The 19704-nt window shown below is 46.6% G+C and overlaps 1 protein-coding gene across 2 annotated transcripts in view; it reads right to left on the bottom strand.

The window, feature by feature from the left end:
* The window catches only part of LOC121857745 (tyrosine-protein kinase transmembrane receptor Ror2-like), a 53108-nt gene extending 39183 nt beyond the window's left edge, over nt 1-13925 (bottom strand). The window contains exon 1 of one of the 2 annotated variants that reach the window (XM_042353874.1): nt 13872-13925. Coding sequence is in view for 1 of the 2 variants with exons in the window: in XM_042353873.1 (XP_042209807.1) it covers nt 7289-7309 (21 nt within the window). In the remaining variant the exon portion in view is untranslated. Of the gene's footprint in view, nt 1-7288; nt 7311-13871 lie in introns of those variants that run through there. The other variant, XM_042353873.1, reaches the window with a different exon arrangement.
* Between the last annotated feature and the right edge of the window lie 5779 nt (nt 13926-19704).

Here is a 19704-nt window from a genome sequence, read left to right as displayed (position 1 = left end):
TCAGCAGGTGGGACAAATGGTTCTGTATTACTCACTTGTTTTCACTTACCGAATTATTTAAACAAATATTTATCAAGAAAAATTATATTAAATAAGTCCTCCTCCTTATGTTGTCTCTACAACCTATTGAGCTCTTAACTCCAAAAACCCTCAAAATCATCAAAGGTTTAATGCCTCGAGGAGTACACAGCTAAACCCCAATCCTCCCTTATTAAATATGACGACCATTTCACGGTCTCAATACCAGTCAAGATTCAGATAAATAAACGTTTGGTGTGTGTGTGTGTGCGTGTGTGTGTGACTACATTTATTCAGCTGCGCAGATACAAGTGTGTGCATATATTTGCTATAAATGTGTACATGTGAGCGGATCAACAGCCACATGTCATATATCTTGTCTCCCGTCGCTAACACAATCTTAATGGCACAGAAAACAGACGTCTGGATGACGCACAGTAAATCATCCAGACTTGCCTGTGTAGCCGCCCGTTTATGACACTTTATTTTCGTCAGCCAACGTTTAGGGAGTGACTCGCAGTGTCAGTGTAAGGTTAGGTTGCGCTGTGAGCCAGTGATTGTGTCAAGGTTAGTGGCTGCAGCTAGCCTATACTTACACACAGCAGGACGGGGTATTTAAAGAATATGTACACGCTGTGAATTATTATTAATATATTTCTCAAAAAGAAAAAAAAAATGGAGACTCCTTACTAAAAAGAATATAGTGAATACTTCAGAGGAGGACGACACTTAAGTACATTGTCCTCTGAATTATTTATTATGCATTTCCTATTTCTCAGTACAGCATACATTTTTTTTTTTGGAGGGGGGAGGGATGTAATTATAATTCAGTGTATATATATATATATATATATATATATATATATATATACTGTATATATATGTGTGTGTGTGTGTGTGTGTGTCAATATCGCATCTTCATGGAACAGCAGCTTTATTGATAATTATCTTAGCCTATACAACCATCTATATAACTTGAGTTATTTTGTTTCCTTTAAACGTTATGTTATCATTAATTCCTCAATTAAATTTCACAATTATATTGTTTTACTTACATTCCCCCCACAAAAGTAGTTCCGTGTTTTGAAATATAAACTCTGGCAACCTTACATACTGTACACAGTTATGTATAGATTGGATTTTGTGCATCAACACTCGTGCATCCATAGAACGTAACCAGCAAGGCTTGAATCTGGGGAACCAGTGCATGGTGACAGTGAGGAGCATTACCCCCAGGCCACTGAGGGCACAAGAGGCCTATTCTGTTATTATATATCGAATATCCATATCTCCTGTTGAGCATGGTGGGTCCCAGACTAGCTCGGGGGAAAGGCCACTTAGGGTGACCAACTGCAGCGGCTGTGTTCACTGAGCATGTTGAAAGTTCTATTACGTTAAATAAAATGGAAAATTTAATCTGAAACAAATTATCAGAAAGTAAAATCAATTGAAGTGTGAGGAAATATTTTAAAGTTATTTTTGGTTAAATGTACCGAAAGGTGGCGGAATGATTACAGTTGTTCGCTAGCTTCTGTTTTAACCCCTCGTGTAAGGGTCTACTAATGATGGTAATTAACCCGGAAAAAGTCTTTCCACAACAACTTTTCTCTCGTCGAGCAACACAGTAATCCAAGCGGTCGTGCGCACAATTACAAGGTACTTATGAAAATTTTAACACAAAAATCAATTGCTAATCGATTATACAGTGGAGTTGAATACACCAACGACAGACTGCCCCTACCCAACCTGGCGACGGCGCCTCCTGGTGTATGTACTGAAACGTAAACAAAACACACGCACCGCTCTGAGGAGAAACACCACGACTACCAGCGAGAAACACCACTACAAGAGACACATACCTGGGAGAAACACCACTACAAGAGACACATACCTGGGAGAAACACCACTACAAGAGACACACCAAGGAGAAACACCACTACAAGAGACACACACCACAGAGAAACACCACTACAAGAGACACACCAAGGAGAAACACCACTACAAGAGAGAGAGAGAGAGAGAGAGACACCAAGGAGAAACATCACTACAAGAGAGAGACACACCAGTAGTAGGTAGTAGGTAGTAGGCAGCTATCAAACAGGGAGGTACTACCATCTGGGAATATATTGGAAGCATAATGTGTTGTCTAATGGTAGACCCTGCTGCCATATGGCATCACGAAAATTGTGACCAAGTCCCAGGTTGCTGATCTGACTTTCTGCCTCATTTACACACACTTGCAGGGTCTCAATTGTTACTCTTACTATTTACAACACAACATACATATATCATTTCTCACTATTGATATTTTAATTTTTTTTTTTGAATTTATTCATGGCTCTGTATTATTACAGGGGGTATTATTATTATTATTATTATTATTTATAATTTTTATAGACTTATTATTACTGTACTGTATGTGTATTTTCTTTTATTATAATTTTTTTTTTAAATAGTATTAATTTTATTATTATTATTATTATTATTATTATTATTATTATTATTATTATTATTATTATTATTATTATTATTATTATTAATTATTATTTTCTTTTATTATTGTTATTTATTAAATATATTTATATTAATTTTATTACTATTATTATTATTATTACCATTATCATCATCATTGGCATAATTATTATTATTATTATTATTGTTTTATTATATTTTCGCCCCCCGGGCCTTGATGTAGGTCATTAAAAATGACCCGTGCCCGGGTGGGCTAATGCCCTTAAAGAAAGAAAGGGAGAAACACCACTACAAGAGACACACACCAGGGAGAAACACCACTACAAGACAAACACACCAGCGAGAAACACCACTACAAGAGACACACACACACACACACCAAGGAGAAACACCACTACAAGACACCACACACACACACACACACACACACACACACACACACAGCGAGTAACACCACTGCAAGAGACACACAACAGGGAGAAACACCACTACAACACACACACACACACACACACACACACACACACACACACACACACACACACACACACACACACACACATACACACACACCAGCGAGAAACACCACTACAAGAGACACACCGGCGAGAAACACCACTACAAGAGACACACACACACCAAGGAGAAACACCACTACAAGACACACACACACACACACCAGCGAGAAACACCACTACAACTTTACACCACGAAAAAAATCTAGCGAAATTCTAACTCGCTGTAATTACCTTTTCCCCCTGAATGAATACAGTAATTCTGCAATGTGAATAAATACCTGTGACCCAGCAGGTAAAATCTGTCTGATTTTGGTTTGTGAAATTCAAATAAACGTGTTTTGCTATACCACTTGTTGACACTTACACGAATATCACTTAACCCCATCTCTTTGAAACCACATTTAAGCTTAGGTTATATTTATTAGTCATCAATGAACTACTTTACATAAAAAAAATGAAAGATCGTATTGCTTAAGTGTGTGTGTGTGTGTGTGTGTGTGTAATATGAGTTAAGGATTACACCTCGATAATACTGAATAGTTAGGAGTTAGTGATGGAAAATACAATTAATTTTATTTTAGTGTGACTGACTTAACAAAACTTTTTATCTATCTATCTATCTATCTATCTATCTATCTATCTATCTATCTATCTATCTATCTATCAATCTATCTATCTATCTATTAGGAGGGTGAGGCACTAGGAGAGGAGATACTAGGAGGGAAAGGCAATAGTAGACGGGGAGATACTAGAAGGGGAGGAGGTACTAGGAGGGGAGGACTCACTAGGAGGGTGTGGTACTAGGAGGGTGAGATACTAGGAGGGTAGGGGGGAACTTATATTAAAGTTTGAGAGGCCGAAGCTCCACTATTACCTGTTAATAGGGAAAAGCCGCTTATATGGCCGGATTATTTTGAGGATTTAAGCAACATCGATGAAACACACGCCATAACATTACACTCCGGCAGGACGACGCCTCTGTGTGGTGGGGGGGGGAGGATTAGTGGAGATTGGTGTTGGGGAGCGTGGTGGGGGAAAGGAGCTGGGGAAGTGGTGAGGGAGAACGATGGTGGAGGGTGCATGGTGGAAAAGCGGTGGTGGGGGAGTGGTGTTGGGGAGCGGAGAACGTCGTGGGGGAACAGGGCTGGGGAGGAGGGCTGGGGAGGAGAGCCGGGGAGAAGGTTAGGGAGCATAGTGGGGACAGGGCATGTTAGCGGGACTGAGGAACATCGTGGGTAAGAGTATTGGGGAGTGGGGTGAGGGAGAAGGTTAGGAGGAGAGGACTGGGGAATAGGGTGAATGAGAGGGCTGGGGAATAGGGTGAATGAGAGGGCTGGGGAATAGGTTGAATGAGAGGACTGGGGAATAGGGTGAATGAGAGGGCTGGGGAATAGGGTGAATGAGAGGGCTGGGGAATAGGGTGAATGAGAGGGCTGGGGAATAGGGTGAATGAGAGGGCTGGGGACACAGGACGAGGACTGGAGTGTGGGGAATGAAGACTATTTCCCCACCCTTGTATTCCATTTATTATTAAACCTCGTCTAAAATATACTCGAGCAGACATGACTTTCCGTCCCGCTCGTTGTTGCCGGGCAACTTCCTCGTGACGGACGGACAAGACAGAAACAATAGCACTCGGTTTACAACAGAGAAATAAACAAAATATAACCAACAATGACGATAAAAATAAAATAACCTGGATGGTGTAATACTACCCTGTAAAATAATATACTGTGTTACGATGAATAGCTGTTGGTACGTGTATTGTTACCTGGGATGACCAGTATTTAGTTGGACTCTCAAAAGAAACTCCTTCAAGAGAGAAAAACATCGACCAGTCAGGTAAGTGAAGGAAAGGACCGAGCAGAGTAACAGAGCCAAAAATATTTCCGGGTGTGTGGAGATGGGCGGGAGGTATACTGATGATGGCGCGTCTCACCGGGGCCACACACACACACGCGAGGCAAACTAATCAACACACCTCATCCAATTAGTTTTTCGTCCTTGACTTCAAAAACATAATGTGATGAATTTTGTTATCTTGTGGGAGCTAAAGTTAAATGAAAAAGAAAACCAATATTAATATTTCTTTCGCGATATATATTAAAATCCACCTTCCAAAGCCTTTAATGTCTCGTATAACAAGACTCACTAGAAAGGCCGCTTCTCTCCTCACGGAAAATGATTTTAACTCTGACGTTACTCGTGCTACCCCTCCCCCCTCACACACACACACAACATAATACACTTTCACACCGAAACTAATATCCATTCGTCGAGTTTATGGAAAGTCATTGTGCGGAAACCAAATTTGTCACGGACGGTTGGACGGGCTGCATCAATAATACCTTCCTACCCAACTTTAGGTACAAACACACATACTAACGATATTAAAAAACAAAAACAAAGTCCCGCACAAGTCCTTCAGCACACCGTCACCATGGACTGTGACTTTCCTTATCTCCTTGAGGTGGGTCACAAAGGTCAGAGCACAAACAATATTTTTACCCATGTGCAGTATTCCTCTTCACCTTTCCTACAGAGCCACACGTTATTACCAAACGAGTGAACAAAAGAAAAAAAATAGTTATGATTTTCTGGGTAAAAGCTCATGAAAATGCCGGAGTCTCAGGTGTACTGGATAAATTAATTTAATCAACGCAGCCAATGACGGTAGCCAGAATTAATTGTTCACCAAACACCACCACGGAGAATATGACACCGCCACCACCACCACAAGCACTGGCTGAAGGGTTTGGCGGCGCTTCGCTTTTGTTCGCACACACCGAATATTACTCCAACATTTAAAGGCCGCCACCCACCACAACAAAAACATAAAAAAATGAATCACACTTCAATTATATCTCAACTATTAAGCAATAAATAAAATTAGTCATGCTACATCCTAAGAGTTAATAATCATACAGGGCAAAACGTCTCCTAGCGTCCCATCATTGTTTACATCCACCAAGCTACTATAAGGCCGTGTTAAGTGAAATCCATCGTAGCACATCCGTAGAGTTTTAGCCACAGACAACATGAAACTATTGTAGGTATTTCGTGATGGTATGATCTACATATAATGACGTGAATGTTAACTTGAATATTAAAACACACAATACAATATACGTTTCTTTATATTAACCAGGAGTGATTTTTGAGGTATTTTCATGTCCGGTTTGTAAGTGAATATAACTGAATACCCAGACTTTCCATCTAATCAGAGTCGCATTACATTTCACGCATTAATCTTTACTGTTGATTGTTTATTAAAAAAAATACAGCCAAAGAGAAAAATCCTTTACGTTTTGGCTATGTTAGACTATGTATGGGGTAGGTTGGGCTATGTTAGGGTTAGGTTAGGCTATGTTAAGGGGTAGGCTATGCATTTAAGGATGACTCACTTTAGGTTCCGAATCTTCGATTTTGCGAGTCCCACGTGTTACGATGACTCATACAATAACATATGGCATAAACAAAACACACACACACACACACACACACACACACACACACAGAGTACTCCCACCCTAACCTCTTGATATATCTGGCCATGTCAGCGATCACAGGGACGAAAGAGAACAGCAAACAACGATAATAAATGGTGACAAGACAGAGAGACTCCCAGCGAACCAAGAATGAAGATCACTCCTCCTTGGGGAAATCTGCTGCCTTGTTTGAGATAATCTTGCACTAGTCCAGGCACGTCTTAACTTACTACGTTCAGTATACAGTATATTCCTTTTATGAAGCTACTCGCTCTTCTTGTACTTATAATCATGAAGCACCTGTAGTAACTGTACACACAACTTGGAGTCAACTTTAACAGGAGTAAATAAAGTGTCTCCTGACGTAAGCATTACCTCAAGCCTCGTCTTTAATAATAAGCCTTTGACGTGTAAGGTAGATATATTCTTCTCTTTTGTCTAATGTTCATTGGGTTTTAAATATAGTTTTAGCCGTCGTAGTATAACCATCACTACACTTCCGATACTTTCTTTAGTTTAATTTGCAGGTATATATCGACCCGAGCACAACCCGGAGTTAAGAGGTTGGTTTATATCACAACACGGCGAGCAGCAGCAGCAGGAGGAGAAGTTGATAGATGGCTCTGACACACACACACAACCTGTTCTGGAAACATCTTACAGAATCCACACAAATATGAATACACTGAAACATATTCGTGGCCCAACAACACACACATTTAGGATATAGGAAAAACATATATTATACCTGGCTATAGGAAAAAAATCTATATAGAGAGAGAAAAATCTTACCTCATTTTTCCACTCGTACATGGGCAGCTGTGAGAGAAGGAGAGAGAGTGAGTGTGAGGGGTTATGGGGGTGTGGGGAGGTGGGGGGTAGTAGACCTATAACACTATGTAACAGCTTAGAACGATACCTGAACACGTACTTACCTGTATTGTATTTCCTTCCCGCCCACCCACCCATCCATCCACCCATCTTCATTCCACACCTATCTACCTTTCTGCCCATCCACTCCTTCCACCTATCTACTTCACCCATCGTCCCCTTCTTCCACCCACAACCCTTACACCAATAATTCCTCCACCCTCACCACCCTCCACCTATCTACCTCTCAATCCACTCACACGTTATACCACCTACCCCTCCACCCATCTACTCACTACATCCATCAATCTCTCCACCCACCTACCCCTACATCCATCTACCCCTCCACCCATCTACCCACTACATCCATCAATCTCTCCACCCACCTACCCCTCCATCCATCTACCCCTCACTACATCCATCAATCTCTCCACCCACCACCCTCCACCCACCTACCCCCACCCGCCTCCATGTACACACAACCCAACCCCACGTACCTTCTCAACACAAAGTTACTTACAGAGATTAATACACATAATTGAGCCAACCCCCTCCCTCTATGTACATGATTAAACATACAGTGTATCTTTATGTGTACCAAGACAATGAGATATCAAAGCCTGTCCTGTCATCAATTATGAATACACACATACACACGCACATGAGAAAAAAGGGCTGAGAAAAATTGGCCATTGTTGAAGGAACTACCTTGAAGGGGGGAGTCACTTGGGAGGGGGGTGAGGTCACTTGGGGGGGGTGTGAGTCACTTGGGAGAGGGGCAAGAGTCACTTGGGAGGGGGGTGAGTTACTTGGGAGGGGGTGAGTCACTTGGGAGGGGTGAGTCACTTGGGAGGGGGGGTGGAGTCACTTGGGAGGTGAGTCACTTGGGAGGTGAGCCACTTGGGAGGTGAGTCACTGGGAGGGGTGAGTTACTTGGGAGGGGGTGAAATACTTGGGAGGGGGGTGAGTCACTGGGAGGGGGGTGAGTCACTTGGGGAGGGGGTGAGTCACTTGGGAGGGGGTGAGTCACTTGGGGGTGAGTCACTTGGGGGGCAGACAGGTGGATGGCACGTCCGTATGATGGTAGGAGAGTGGGCAAGTGGGAAAGGTGGGCAAGGTGGGCAAATGGAGTTGGGATATTAGAAGGCATAAATAGTGTTAAGATATATTGCCCTTATCTACCCTATTTAATCCCTGAGAACCGAGAACTGACCTGATCTACCCTGACTGACCGCAAGAACCAAGAACTGACCTGATCTACCCTGACTGACCCCAAGAACCAAGAACTGACCTAATCTACCCTGGTTGATCCCTGAGAACCAAGAACTGACCTGATCTACCCAGACTAACCCTTGAAAACCAAGAACTGACCTGACCTGTCATGACTGACCCCTGAGAAGAGAACCGACCTGATCTCTCGCTAAGTTAACCCCAGAGAGATGGAGAACCGACATATTACTTCTATTACTCCTGCCTACTACTACTACTACTACTACTGGGGCTATAGTGCGACTTACTATACACAAGACTATCTACTACAACTGGCAGGGCTATACAGTGCTATTATAATATACTCCCCAACAACACTACAGGTGCTATAACGTTATATAATATCCACAAGACTACTACAACTGGCAGGGTTATATCGTGCTATTATATTATAACAATGTACTACAACACTACAATCACTGGGACTATACAAGTGTTGTCTATTATATCTAGCATGGCTGAAGACAACAGTGATAGAGTCAACAGTGGATATAGATATACAGTGCAATAGAGAAGAACAATTGAAGAACAGGTTAGGACAGTATATACATGCCGTTGAACACAGTATAGGATATAGCATGATATAGGATTATGACATAGGTAATGGTGAAGAGGAAGGGTAGAATATGTTATAGAATCAGATGGTGGTGATGGTGACGATGATGGTGGTGTTGATAATAATGATATAGATGGTTATGGTGAACTTGACAATAATAATGATAATGGTGATAATAATGACAATAAAAATGATGGTGATAATAATGACAATAATAATGATGGTGATAATTATGAAGACAATAATAACAATAATGATGGTTCTCTCATTATCAATAGACAAATACAATAATTTCAAAAACGAAACTATAAAAAATAAATACACTTTTCAACCAATGTACGTACATAACCCACCTACCCAGACCAAATAAATATATCTATCTACTTACACAAATAACCACTGATATTTACTTACAAAGACAATATCTCCACTTCTAAAATTTTGACTATTTCGAAAACAAATGAAAATCGACCAGATAAGAACCCTAGGCGCCATTAAAATGTGGAATCTTTAAAAACAAACAAAAATCGGACATATAGGAGACCCAAACACTTTAAAATTTCGAATATTTAGAAAAACAAATGAATACCAGTGATAGAAAGCCAAAACATTTCTAAAAACGTATTATCTTGAAAACAAAATGAAAAAAAAATAGATAAAACCGGACAAGTAAGAAGCCCACACTTAAAATTTTCAAATATTTAGAAAACAAAAGAAAATCAACTAGATACGACGCCCAGACGCCATCAATACTGTTATTAATAATAGCGTGGCGTCTGTTGGGGGTTCGTCCAGGCCGGCACAAGACTACTCTCATATGCAGGGGAAAAATAATACTTTGCTGAAACAATGACTGAGAGCTGTGGCAAAATTCAGCAGATGCAGCAGAGATACACCAGCGGGAGGTATTTATCTCTCTATATGAGGAAGCGATGAGTCAGATATACAGAGCTAGAAATATTTATCTCTACTTGAAGAAGCGATAAACCAGAGATAATAAACTAGAAATATATATATATATATATATATATATATATATATATATATATATATATATATATATATATATATTTCATTTTTAGTCCATATAACAAGCGGACTTTGAACATATAATCAACGACCTCACCAGCCAGGACTCGAACCCTCGACCTAATTCATGGGAACAGGGAACGTTACCGACCATACCACAAGAGCACTAAAGGCAGTTCTAGACTATGTGATATTTCACACAAAGCCTGTTCATCGAGCTGATGGCGCCGTGAACCTCTCATTGAGAACTGCCCGTGCTGCTTATGTGGATGTCAGTAGCATTTTACCGAATCCAGCTGGTATGAAACACGAGGTACCATGTATACTTCATTTTTAGTCCATATAACACGCGGACTTTGAACATATAATCAACAACCCAATGAGAGGTTCACGGCGCCATCAGCTCTTGTGGTATGGTCGGTAACGTTCCCTGGTCGAGGGTTCGAGTCCTGGCTGGTGAGGTCGTTGATTATATATATATATATATATATATATATATATATATATATATATATATATATATATATATATATATATATATATATATATATATATATATATATATATATCAATGAAAACGTGTGATTTTATCAAGATATATATATATATATATATATATATATATATATATATATATATATATATATGTGTGTGTATAAACGTGTCAGGGACCTTCAGCAGATCCAACCAAACCAGAAATAAAAATGTCTCTTTTCTACACAGCGACATAAACTATTTGGCAAACCTAAGCAAATTTATCATCGACAAAGCGCTTGCACCTGAAACACTTATAACAAAATACTGAAATTATATCATTCTTCAGACTATAACGCTGTTGATGTGCTTAGCAAACTGACTAGGAGCATCGGACTAAAAGTGTCTTATACTACACACATAAAGCAGGATAAAAATTGCAAATTCAGCTCGGTGTTAACATTACTGAAACTTGTCTCGCTACTGGTGCGTGTTGGAGGAAAACTTTCGGGGAACTTTCGCTGACTCACAGAGACATGGGGCAATTGGGGCAAAACCGTAGTGGTATGTTTAATGTACACCTTCTCCTGTTCCAAGCCCTGATTGATGTGCAGTGCCCCCTGTTATGCCATTAACAAATTACAACGCCCTCCATGCCATGCCATGACAAATGTACACTACCCCCATGCCATGCTATGAACAAGTGTTAAAACGATGTACACAGAACCTGAAATACACAGAGCGGCGTAACCACCCAAATGTTTATATTCAAATACACTTTAAGAACACAAGATACCAGGTTATAACCCAAATGGTGGAAGAATATAAAGAAAGAACAAGATATCCACATATTACTGGAACAAGGGATTAGTGAACACAAGAACACATTAACGTAAAGGATAAGTGACTGTAAAAAGTATAAGTAACGATGAAGGGGTGTTGTGATGGAGGTGGTGTGGTGAGGATGTTAGGGTTGAGGGTGTTGTGAGGTGTTGTGGTGGGTGAGGGTGTTGTGTGGGGAGGTGTTGTAGTGGGTGAAGGTGTTGGGTGGGTGGGTGTGGTGGGTGAGGGGTGTGTGGAGGGTTGGGGGTGTTGTGATGGTGGGTGTTGGGGTGGTGTGTTGTGTGGGTGAGGGTGTTGTGAGGGTGAGGGGTGTGGTGTGTGTGTGGGTGAGGTGTTGTGGTGGGTGAGGGGTGTTGTGGTGGTGGGGAGGTGTTGTGGTGGGTGGGGGTGTTGGTGGGTGGGGTGTTGGTGGTGGGTGGTGAGGTGTGTTGTGGTGGGTGAGGGTGTTGTGGTGGGTGAAGGGAGTGTTGGGTGGGTGAGCTGGTGGGTGAATGCTGGAATGTTGGTGGGTGAAGGGGTGTTGTGATGGGTGAGGAAGTGTTGTGATGGGTGAGGTGTTGTTTGGGTGAGGGAGGTGTTGTGTGTGGGGGTGTTGTGGTGGGTGAGGGTGTTGTGGTGGGTGAGAGGGTGTTGTGTGGGTGAGGGGTGTTGGGTGGGTGAAGGGGTGTTGTGGTGGTGAGGGTGTTGTGGTGGGTGAGGTGGGTGTTGTGGTGTGTTGTGAGGTGTTGTGGTGGAAGGGTGTGTGGGTGAAGGTGTTGTGGTGGGTGAAGTGGTGTGGTGGGTGGAGGGTGTTGTGATGATGGTGGGTGTTGTGGTGGGTGTGTTGGGGTGAGGTGTTGGTGAGGTGGGTGAAGGTGTTATGTTGGGTGAGGTGTTATGGTGATGGGTGGTGGTGAGGGGTGAGTGTGTGTGTTGTGATGGGTGAGGTGTTGTGGTGGGTGAGAGGGTGTTGTGGTGGGTGGGTGTTGTGGTGGGTGTGTTGTGGTGGGTGAGGGTGTTGTGGTGGGTGAGGTGTTGTGATGGGTGAGGGTGTTGTGGTGGTGAGAGGTGTTGTGATGGGTGAGGGTGTTGTGGTGGGTGAGGAGGTGTGGTGGGTGGGTGAGGTGTTGTGATGGGTGAGAGGGTTGTGGTGGGTGAGGTGGTGTGTTGGGATGGGTGATGGGGTGTTGTGGTGGGTGAGGTGGGTGGGTGGGGTGTTGTGATGGGTGGGGAGTGTTGTGATGGGTGGGGGGTGTTGTGGTGGGTGAGGTGTTGTGATGGGTGAAGGGTGTTGGTGTGGTGTTGTGGTGGGTGAGGGTGTTGTGATGGGTGTGTTGTGGGTAAGGGTGTTGTGGTGGGTGTGTTGTGGTTGGTGAGTGTTGTGGTGGGTGGGTTGTTGTGGGGTGAGGGTGCTGTGTGGATGTGAGGGGTTGTTGTGGTGGGTGAGGGTGTTGTGGTGGGTGAGGAGGTGTTGTGGTTGGTGAGGTGTTGTGGTGGGTGAGGGGTTGTTGTGGTGGGTGAGGGTGTTGTGGGTGTGTTGTGGGTGAGCTGTTGTGGTGGGTGAGGAGGTGTTGTGGTTGGTGAGGTGTTGTGGTGGGTGGGGGTTGTTGTGGTGGGTGAGGTGTGGTGGTGTGGGGGTTGGTGTGGAGGGTGAGGGCGTTGTGGTGGGTGAGGGTGTTGTGGTGGGGTGAGGTGTTGTGGGGTGGGGAGGTGTTTTGGTGGGTGAGGTGTTTTGGTGGGCGAGGGGGTGCTGTTGTGGATGAGGGAGGTGTTGTGGCGGGTGAGGGAGGTGTTGTGGTGGGTGAGGGAGCTGTTGTGGTGGGTGACGGATGAGTTGTGGTGGGTGAGGAGGGTGTTGTGAAGGGTGAACGTTGGTCCCAGAGGCCTGACTGCCCCTTAGGGACAGTGTGGATACAGGACACTGCATAAATATTAAGGATCTGTGGTCATAAAGTTGATATTCTGATAACTAGTTGTTTTGACAGACACTGGAGTTTAAAATTTATATAATCGATTTCCTTGATTAATTCTAGCATTTTTTTGTGATGAAATTTTGCTTATAATCTCAATACAGTGTAGGTTGAGTATAGTGAACGCTTACCTCCGAACACCATAGCACTGATAAATATTCTAAAAAATTAATTTTCTTTCTGATTCTAAAACCTGTCCATACTAACGTGTTCGGGGGTAAGCGTTGACTTTACACCTTGGCTGACCATCGATTAATTGCTGGTTTGTTTGTTTCGGGAAGTGAGGGAGGGATGGACCCAGCGATGTTGCAGGTTACGAATTTCAAGCCTGCCAGTCTTTGTGGCTTATAGATGCAGTTTAGGGAGAGAGACATTGTGGACGCCTGGATCGCCGTCTTTGAACCACTCTATCTCTGGGGAGAGTCGCCCAGGGCCACACACCATCAGGGCAGCGTGCCATGGTGGTACTGTAGCCTCCAGGAGTACTCGGAGATGTGCGTCTCAGCTGAAACAGAAAAAAAGACTCAAATCAGAACAAGTCTACCTTCCTCACACACACACACACACACACACACACACACACACACACACACACACTAACACACACACACACACACACACACACAGACACACAGACACACACACACACACACACACACACACACACACACACACACACACACACACACACAAAATTCACCTGCCCAGCCATCTTGTGTCATTAGTGGGGGCCAGATAAGCGTAAATGAGAAATAATCATCACATTATAGGTATTATTTTCTCCCGGTTACTCAACACACATACATGATACTGCACATTAAGATAATATATTCCTAATCGACTCGTATGAAAAACCAATTAAAAGGGGGAAAAATAATCGTGTTGGTAATTTATTTTCGTTTTAGGTAATTGAAAGGTAAATCACATAAGCCTTTTGATGGTCGGTTTGATGGGGTTGTTGTGCCATTCCCTAAAATGACGAGCGTTGCCTAATTCACAGTAAATATCCCGTACAGGTATAATAGCACAGGTTTGCATTTCGTGACAAAGAGGTGATTCCCTACCCAAGTTTTACACGACAGAGAGATGCTTAGTTCATACTTTAATCTCACACTTACCAAGAATTATAATTGTAATCTTTTAAATCTCTGCAAAAACCATCATCAACTCTTGTATGTATGTCATTATATAATTCGTATTTTTTTTCAATTACAATGTAAACACACACCTATTATTCGAACACTCACACAAGCCTTCCATATGCTTATAACTTCACACATTTGATAACATATATTTGTTTTCACACTAACACACAACACTGTACTCACTATTTCCACATCTCCGTTAACACAATACAACACAACCAAACTCGTTTCCCTCGACGTGACTGAAATTCCCTGACAGCGCCATCCGCGATAACCAAACAAATGTAACCCCGTCAGAGCAGGTTAAATTACCCCTGTCACAACACCATGAAAAGTAATGGTGACCGGGAAAAAAGGCAATAATTCCCGCTATCATATATCAGTGTTCTAGTATGGTGTCACGCGTTTGATGTTCTACCTCATAGAAATAACAAATTAGAAAATAAAATAAATATCAACATTTTAAAGTATTTACATTACATAACATTAAAATGATACATATCAAGCCTTTATGGTACTAACATCATCAAACGGTGTGACATTGAATGCGTTTTGTTGACAAGGAAAGTTTGAACTTTTGGGCGATATTCTCGTGTTGCAAATATTAAAATCCAGGTCATATGACATGTGAAGGAGTTTCTACAGCCTAAAGTAAGTATTATTCTACAGTAGAGGATACAGGTTGTGTGTCCTGTATCGTAACACACCGTCAACAAGTAAATCAGTAGAGCAACAAGACGTGAGAGAGTGGGAGGATCAATGAGGTGTTGTACCCTACCATCACCGAGCATTACCCGTGTTGTGGCCTGCAAAGTTAACTCCCTCTACCCGCTGCTACTTGTGCTGTTATTGCTGCTGACTCCCCGAGCACAGCCAGGTACCTTGTGCTACTGCTGCGTTACGGTCAGGTCACCTTTTTCCTGTACCACCGCCGCCGCCTCCGTCAACACCACCACTGAGGCTGCTGGATATTTGAGCAGTGTGCGCTGTTCCAAAACACTGTAAACATTTTGCCTTACTGAGCCACCCACGCATGAGTAACTAACACAGTCACAACACAGATCGGCTCAGGTTCTGCTCATCTATTTAACACTGGCTAAGGTCTCAAACGCAGGGGATTTTGTTTACTTAGTACAGTACAGGTCATCAGGTTGTCTTTGTTGTTTGCCCACCCCATTTAAGAGAGAGAGAATGTATGTTACACTTTACCCTGAGGTCAGCGGTGACGTCAGTAAACTGGTAGATCAGCTACGAGGGGACGGTGTACAGGAAAGGTTGTTTTGTTGCTAGTATAATAAAGGTGTGTGTGTGTGTGTGTGTGTGTGTGTGTATGTGTGTGTGTGTGTGTGTGTGTGGAGAGAGAGAGAGAGAGAGAGATAGAGAGAGAGGGCAGGCATATCCTTTCTCTCTCTCACACCAAGGTCAGCCAACCATATAGGATACGCAACCAGCCCACTCCATTTATCCCTACCATGCCAATACTTACCTACCGCCCACCCCCTCTGCTGCATCCCCAAGGTCGAGGACTACAATTTACTGCTAATTGGCGGACATAATTGTGTTGGTGGGAGCGGCGGTGCGGAGTCAGTGTCGCTGCCAGGCCTTACACTTGGGGTCATGCTCTATAATATACTGTATGTTTTCATTAATATAGGGAGAGATATATAGTTATGTATGAGTGTATATTATTTGTTATCAACGTCTTACAGTTGTTCTGTCTGGCGTGATGTACCAATTGTCTTTATTCGTCCGTGTGTTTTGGTGACAATTACACTAAGCTCTTGTGAAGTAACGTGTACCAAGCAGGCATACTATCACGACCTTCACGACCATTCTTGCTGTCGACACATTCACACTATCACACTCATACTACTATACTATACTGTACACTAACGCAACGACACTAGCGCAAATACACACTACAACATAACCTACAGCAAGAACAATTACATCTCGTCACCACTTGAATGAATTATACCCATGATTATTTAATGCACATTTACATTTGAGATTTTATTCACATATGTTGGTACCCATTTTTGTTGGAGTAAAGGTATGATGCTTAATTGGTCGTGTTTGGAAGGTGATGACGGGGTTGTGGGTGAGAGGAAGCGGGATGGCCGTACACACTCCATCTTTCCTCTCCACACACACACACACACACACACACACACACACACACACACACACACACACACACACACACACACACACACACACACACACACACACACACACACACACACACACACACAAACAAACAACGGAAACACCTAGAAGAGTTGCAAGATCATTCTCCTCCTACCCACATACTCAAGGCTCCAACATACTGACCTCCTGGCCCTCTGATCATCACCACAACCTTATCTGAAATCTAGAGAAGCTTCACCATCCCCGACACCGGCTCCTGCTTCCACCTGACATCCTCGATCATGAATTGCTGTTAGACACCACAACCGTATCCAGCCCATACGAACACGTATTGAGGACTTAACAACACCCCACCCCACCCCCACCCCCACACACCCCACCCCACCCCACACACCACACCCCACCCCACACACCGCACCCCAACTCCCACACACCCCACCCCACCTCCCCACCACACCCCAACTCCACCCCACGTCCCCACACACACCCACCTACACCCCAACCCCAACCCCACACACACCCCACCCCACACACACCCCACCCACTCCCCACACACATCCTAACCACCTCCCCCACACACCTCACCCCACCCCACCTCCCCAGACACTCCCCACCTCCCCCACACACACCCCACCCTCAACTCCCCACACACCCCACCCCACTCCCCACACGCCCCACCCCACCCCCACACACCACACCCCACCTCCCCCACACACTCCCACCTTCCTCCCCACACACATCCCAACCCCACCTCCCCCCACACACCCCACCCCGCCCCCACACCTCCCCCACATAACTCACCTCCCCCACACCCCCACCTCCCACATCAACCCACCCCCACACCAATCCCCACCTCCCCCACACACCTCACCCCACCCCACCTCCCAACACACCCCACCTCCCCACACACCCACCCCAACCCCACACACCCCACCCCACCTGCCCACACACCCCAATCTCACCCCACTCCCCACACCCCCACCCCACCCCCACACACCCCACCCCCACCTCCCCAACACACCCCACCCCACACACCCCACCCCACCCTCCCCCACACACCCCCTCCCACACACACCCCACCCCACCCCCCACACACCCCAACCCCACCCCACACACCCACCCCACCCCACACACCCCACCCACCCCACACACCCCACCACCCCACACACCCCACCTCCCCACACACACCCCACCTCACCCTCCCCACACACCCCACCTCACCTCCCCCACACACCCCCACCCCACACACCCCAATCCCCACCCTCCCCCACACACCCCACCCCCACCCTCCCCAACACCCCACCCCACCTCCCCACAACACCCAACCCCACCCCACACACCCCACCCCACCCTCCCACACACACCCCACCCTCCCACACCCCACCCCACCCCCCACACACCCCACCCCACCCTCCCCACACACCCCACCCCACCCCCACACACCCCACCCCACCCTCCCCCACACACCCCACCCCACCCCCACACACCCCACCCCACACCCCACCCCACCCCACACCCCACCCCACCCTCCCCACACACCCCACCCCACCCCCACACACCCACCCCACCCCACACCCCACCCCACCCCACACCCCACACACCCCACCCCACCCCACACCCCACCCCACCTCCCCCACACCCCACCTCACCCCCACACACCCACCTCACTTCCCCCACACACCCCACCTCCCCACACACCCCACCCCACCTCCCCCACACACCCCACCTCCCCACACCCCACCCCACCCCCACACACCCCACCCCACCCTCCCACACACCCCACCCCACCCCCCACACACCCCACCCCACACCCCTCCCCACACACCCCAACCCCACCCCACACACCCCACCTCCCACACACCCCCACCCCACCCCCACACACCCCACCCCACCTCCCCACACCCCACCTCCCCACACACCCCACCCCACCTCCCCCACACACCCCACCCCACCCCCACACCCCCACCTCACCCCCACACACCACCCCACCTCCCCACACACCCCACCCCACCTCCCCCACACACCCCACCCCCACACACCCCCACCCTCACCTCCCCACACACCCCACCCCCACACACCCCACCCCACACACCCCACCCCACTCCCCACACACCCCACCACCCTCCCCACACACCCCAACCCCACCCCACACACCCCACCCCACACAACCCACCCCACCCCACACACCCACCCCACCCCCACACACCCCACCCCCACACACCCCACCCCCACACAACCCCACCACCCCCACCCCACCCCACACACCCACCCCCACACACCCCACCCCACCCCACACACCCCCACACACCCCACCACCCCACACACCCCACCCCACCTCCCCACACACCCCACTCCCCCACACACACCCCACCCCACCCCCACACACACCCCACCCCACCTCCCCCACACCCCACCCCCACCCCCACACACCCCACCCCACCCCCCACACACCCCACCCCCACACACCCACCCCACCTCCCCACACACCCCACCCCACCCCACACACCCCACCCCACCTCCCCACACCCCACCCCACCTCCCCACACCCCACCCCACCCCCCACACACACCCCACCCCACCCCACACACCCCACCCCACCCCCACACACCCACCCCACCCCACAACCCCACCCCACCTCCCCCACACACCCCACCCCACCCCCACACACACCACCCACCTCCCCACACACACCCCACCCCACACCCCACCCTCACCCCCACACACCCCACCCCACCCCCCAACCCCACCCCACCCCCACACACCCCACCCCACCCCACACACCCCACCCCACCCCCCCACACCCCACCCCACCCCCACACACCCACCCCCACCCCACACACCCCACCCCACACCCCACCTCCCCCACACACCCCACCCCACCCCACACCTCACCCACACACACCCCACCCCACCTCCCCACAC

Source organism: Homarus americanus, unplaced genomic scaffold (assembly GCF_018991925.1).
Source record: "Homarus americanus isolate GMGI-L3 unplaced genomic scaffold, GMGI_Hamer_2.0 scaffold16712, whole genome shotgun sequence".
Taxonomy (NCBI): domain Eukaryota; kingdom Metazoa; phylum Arthropoda; class Malacostraca; order Decapoda; family Nephropidae; genus Homarus; species Homarus americanus.
This window is presented reverse-complemented; position numbering and strand designations above follow the sequence as displayed.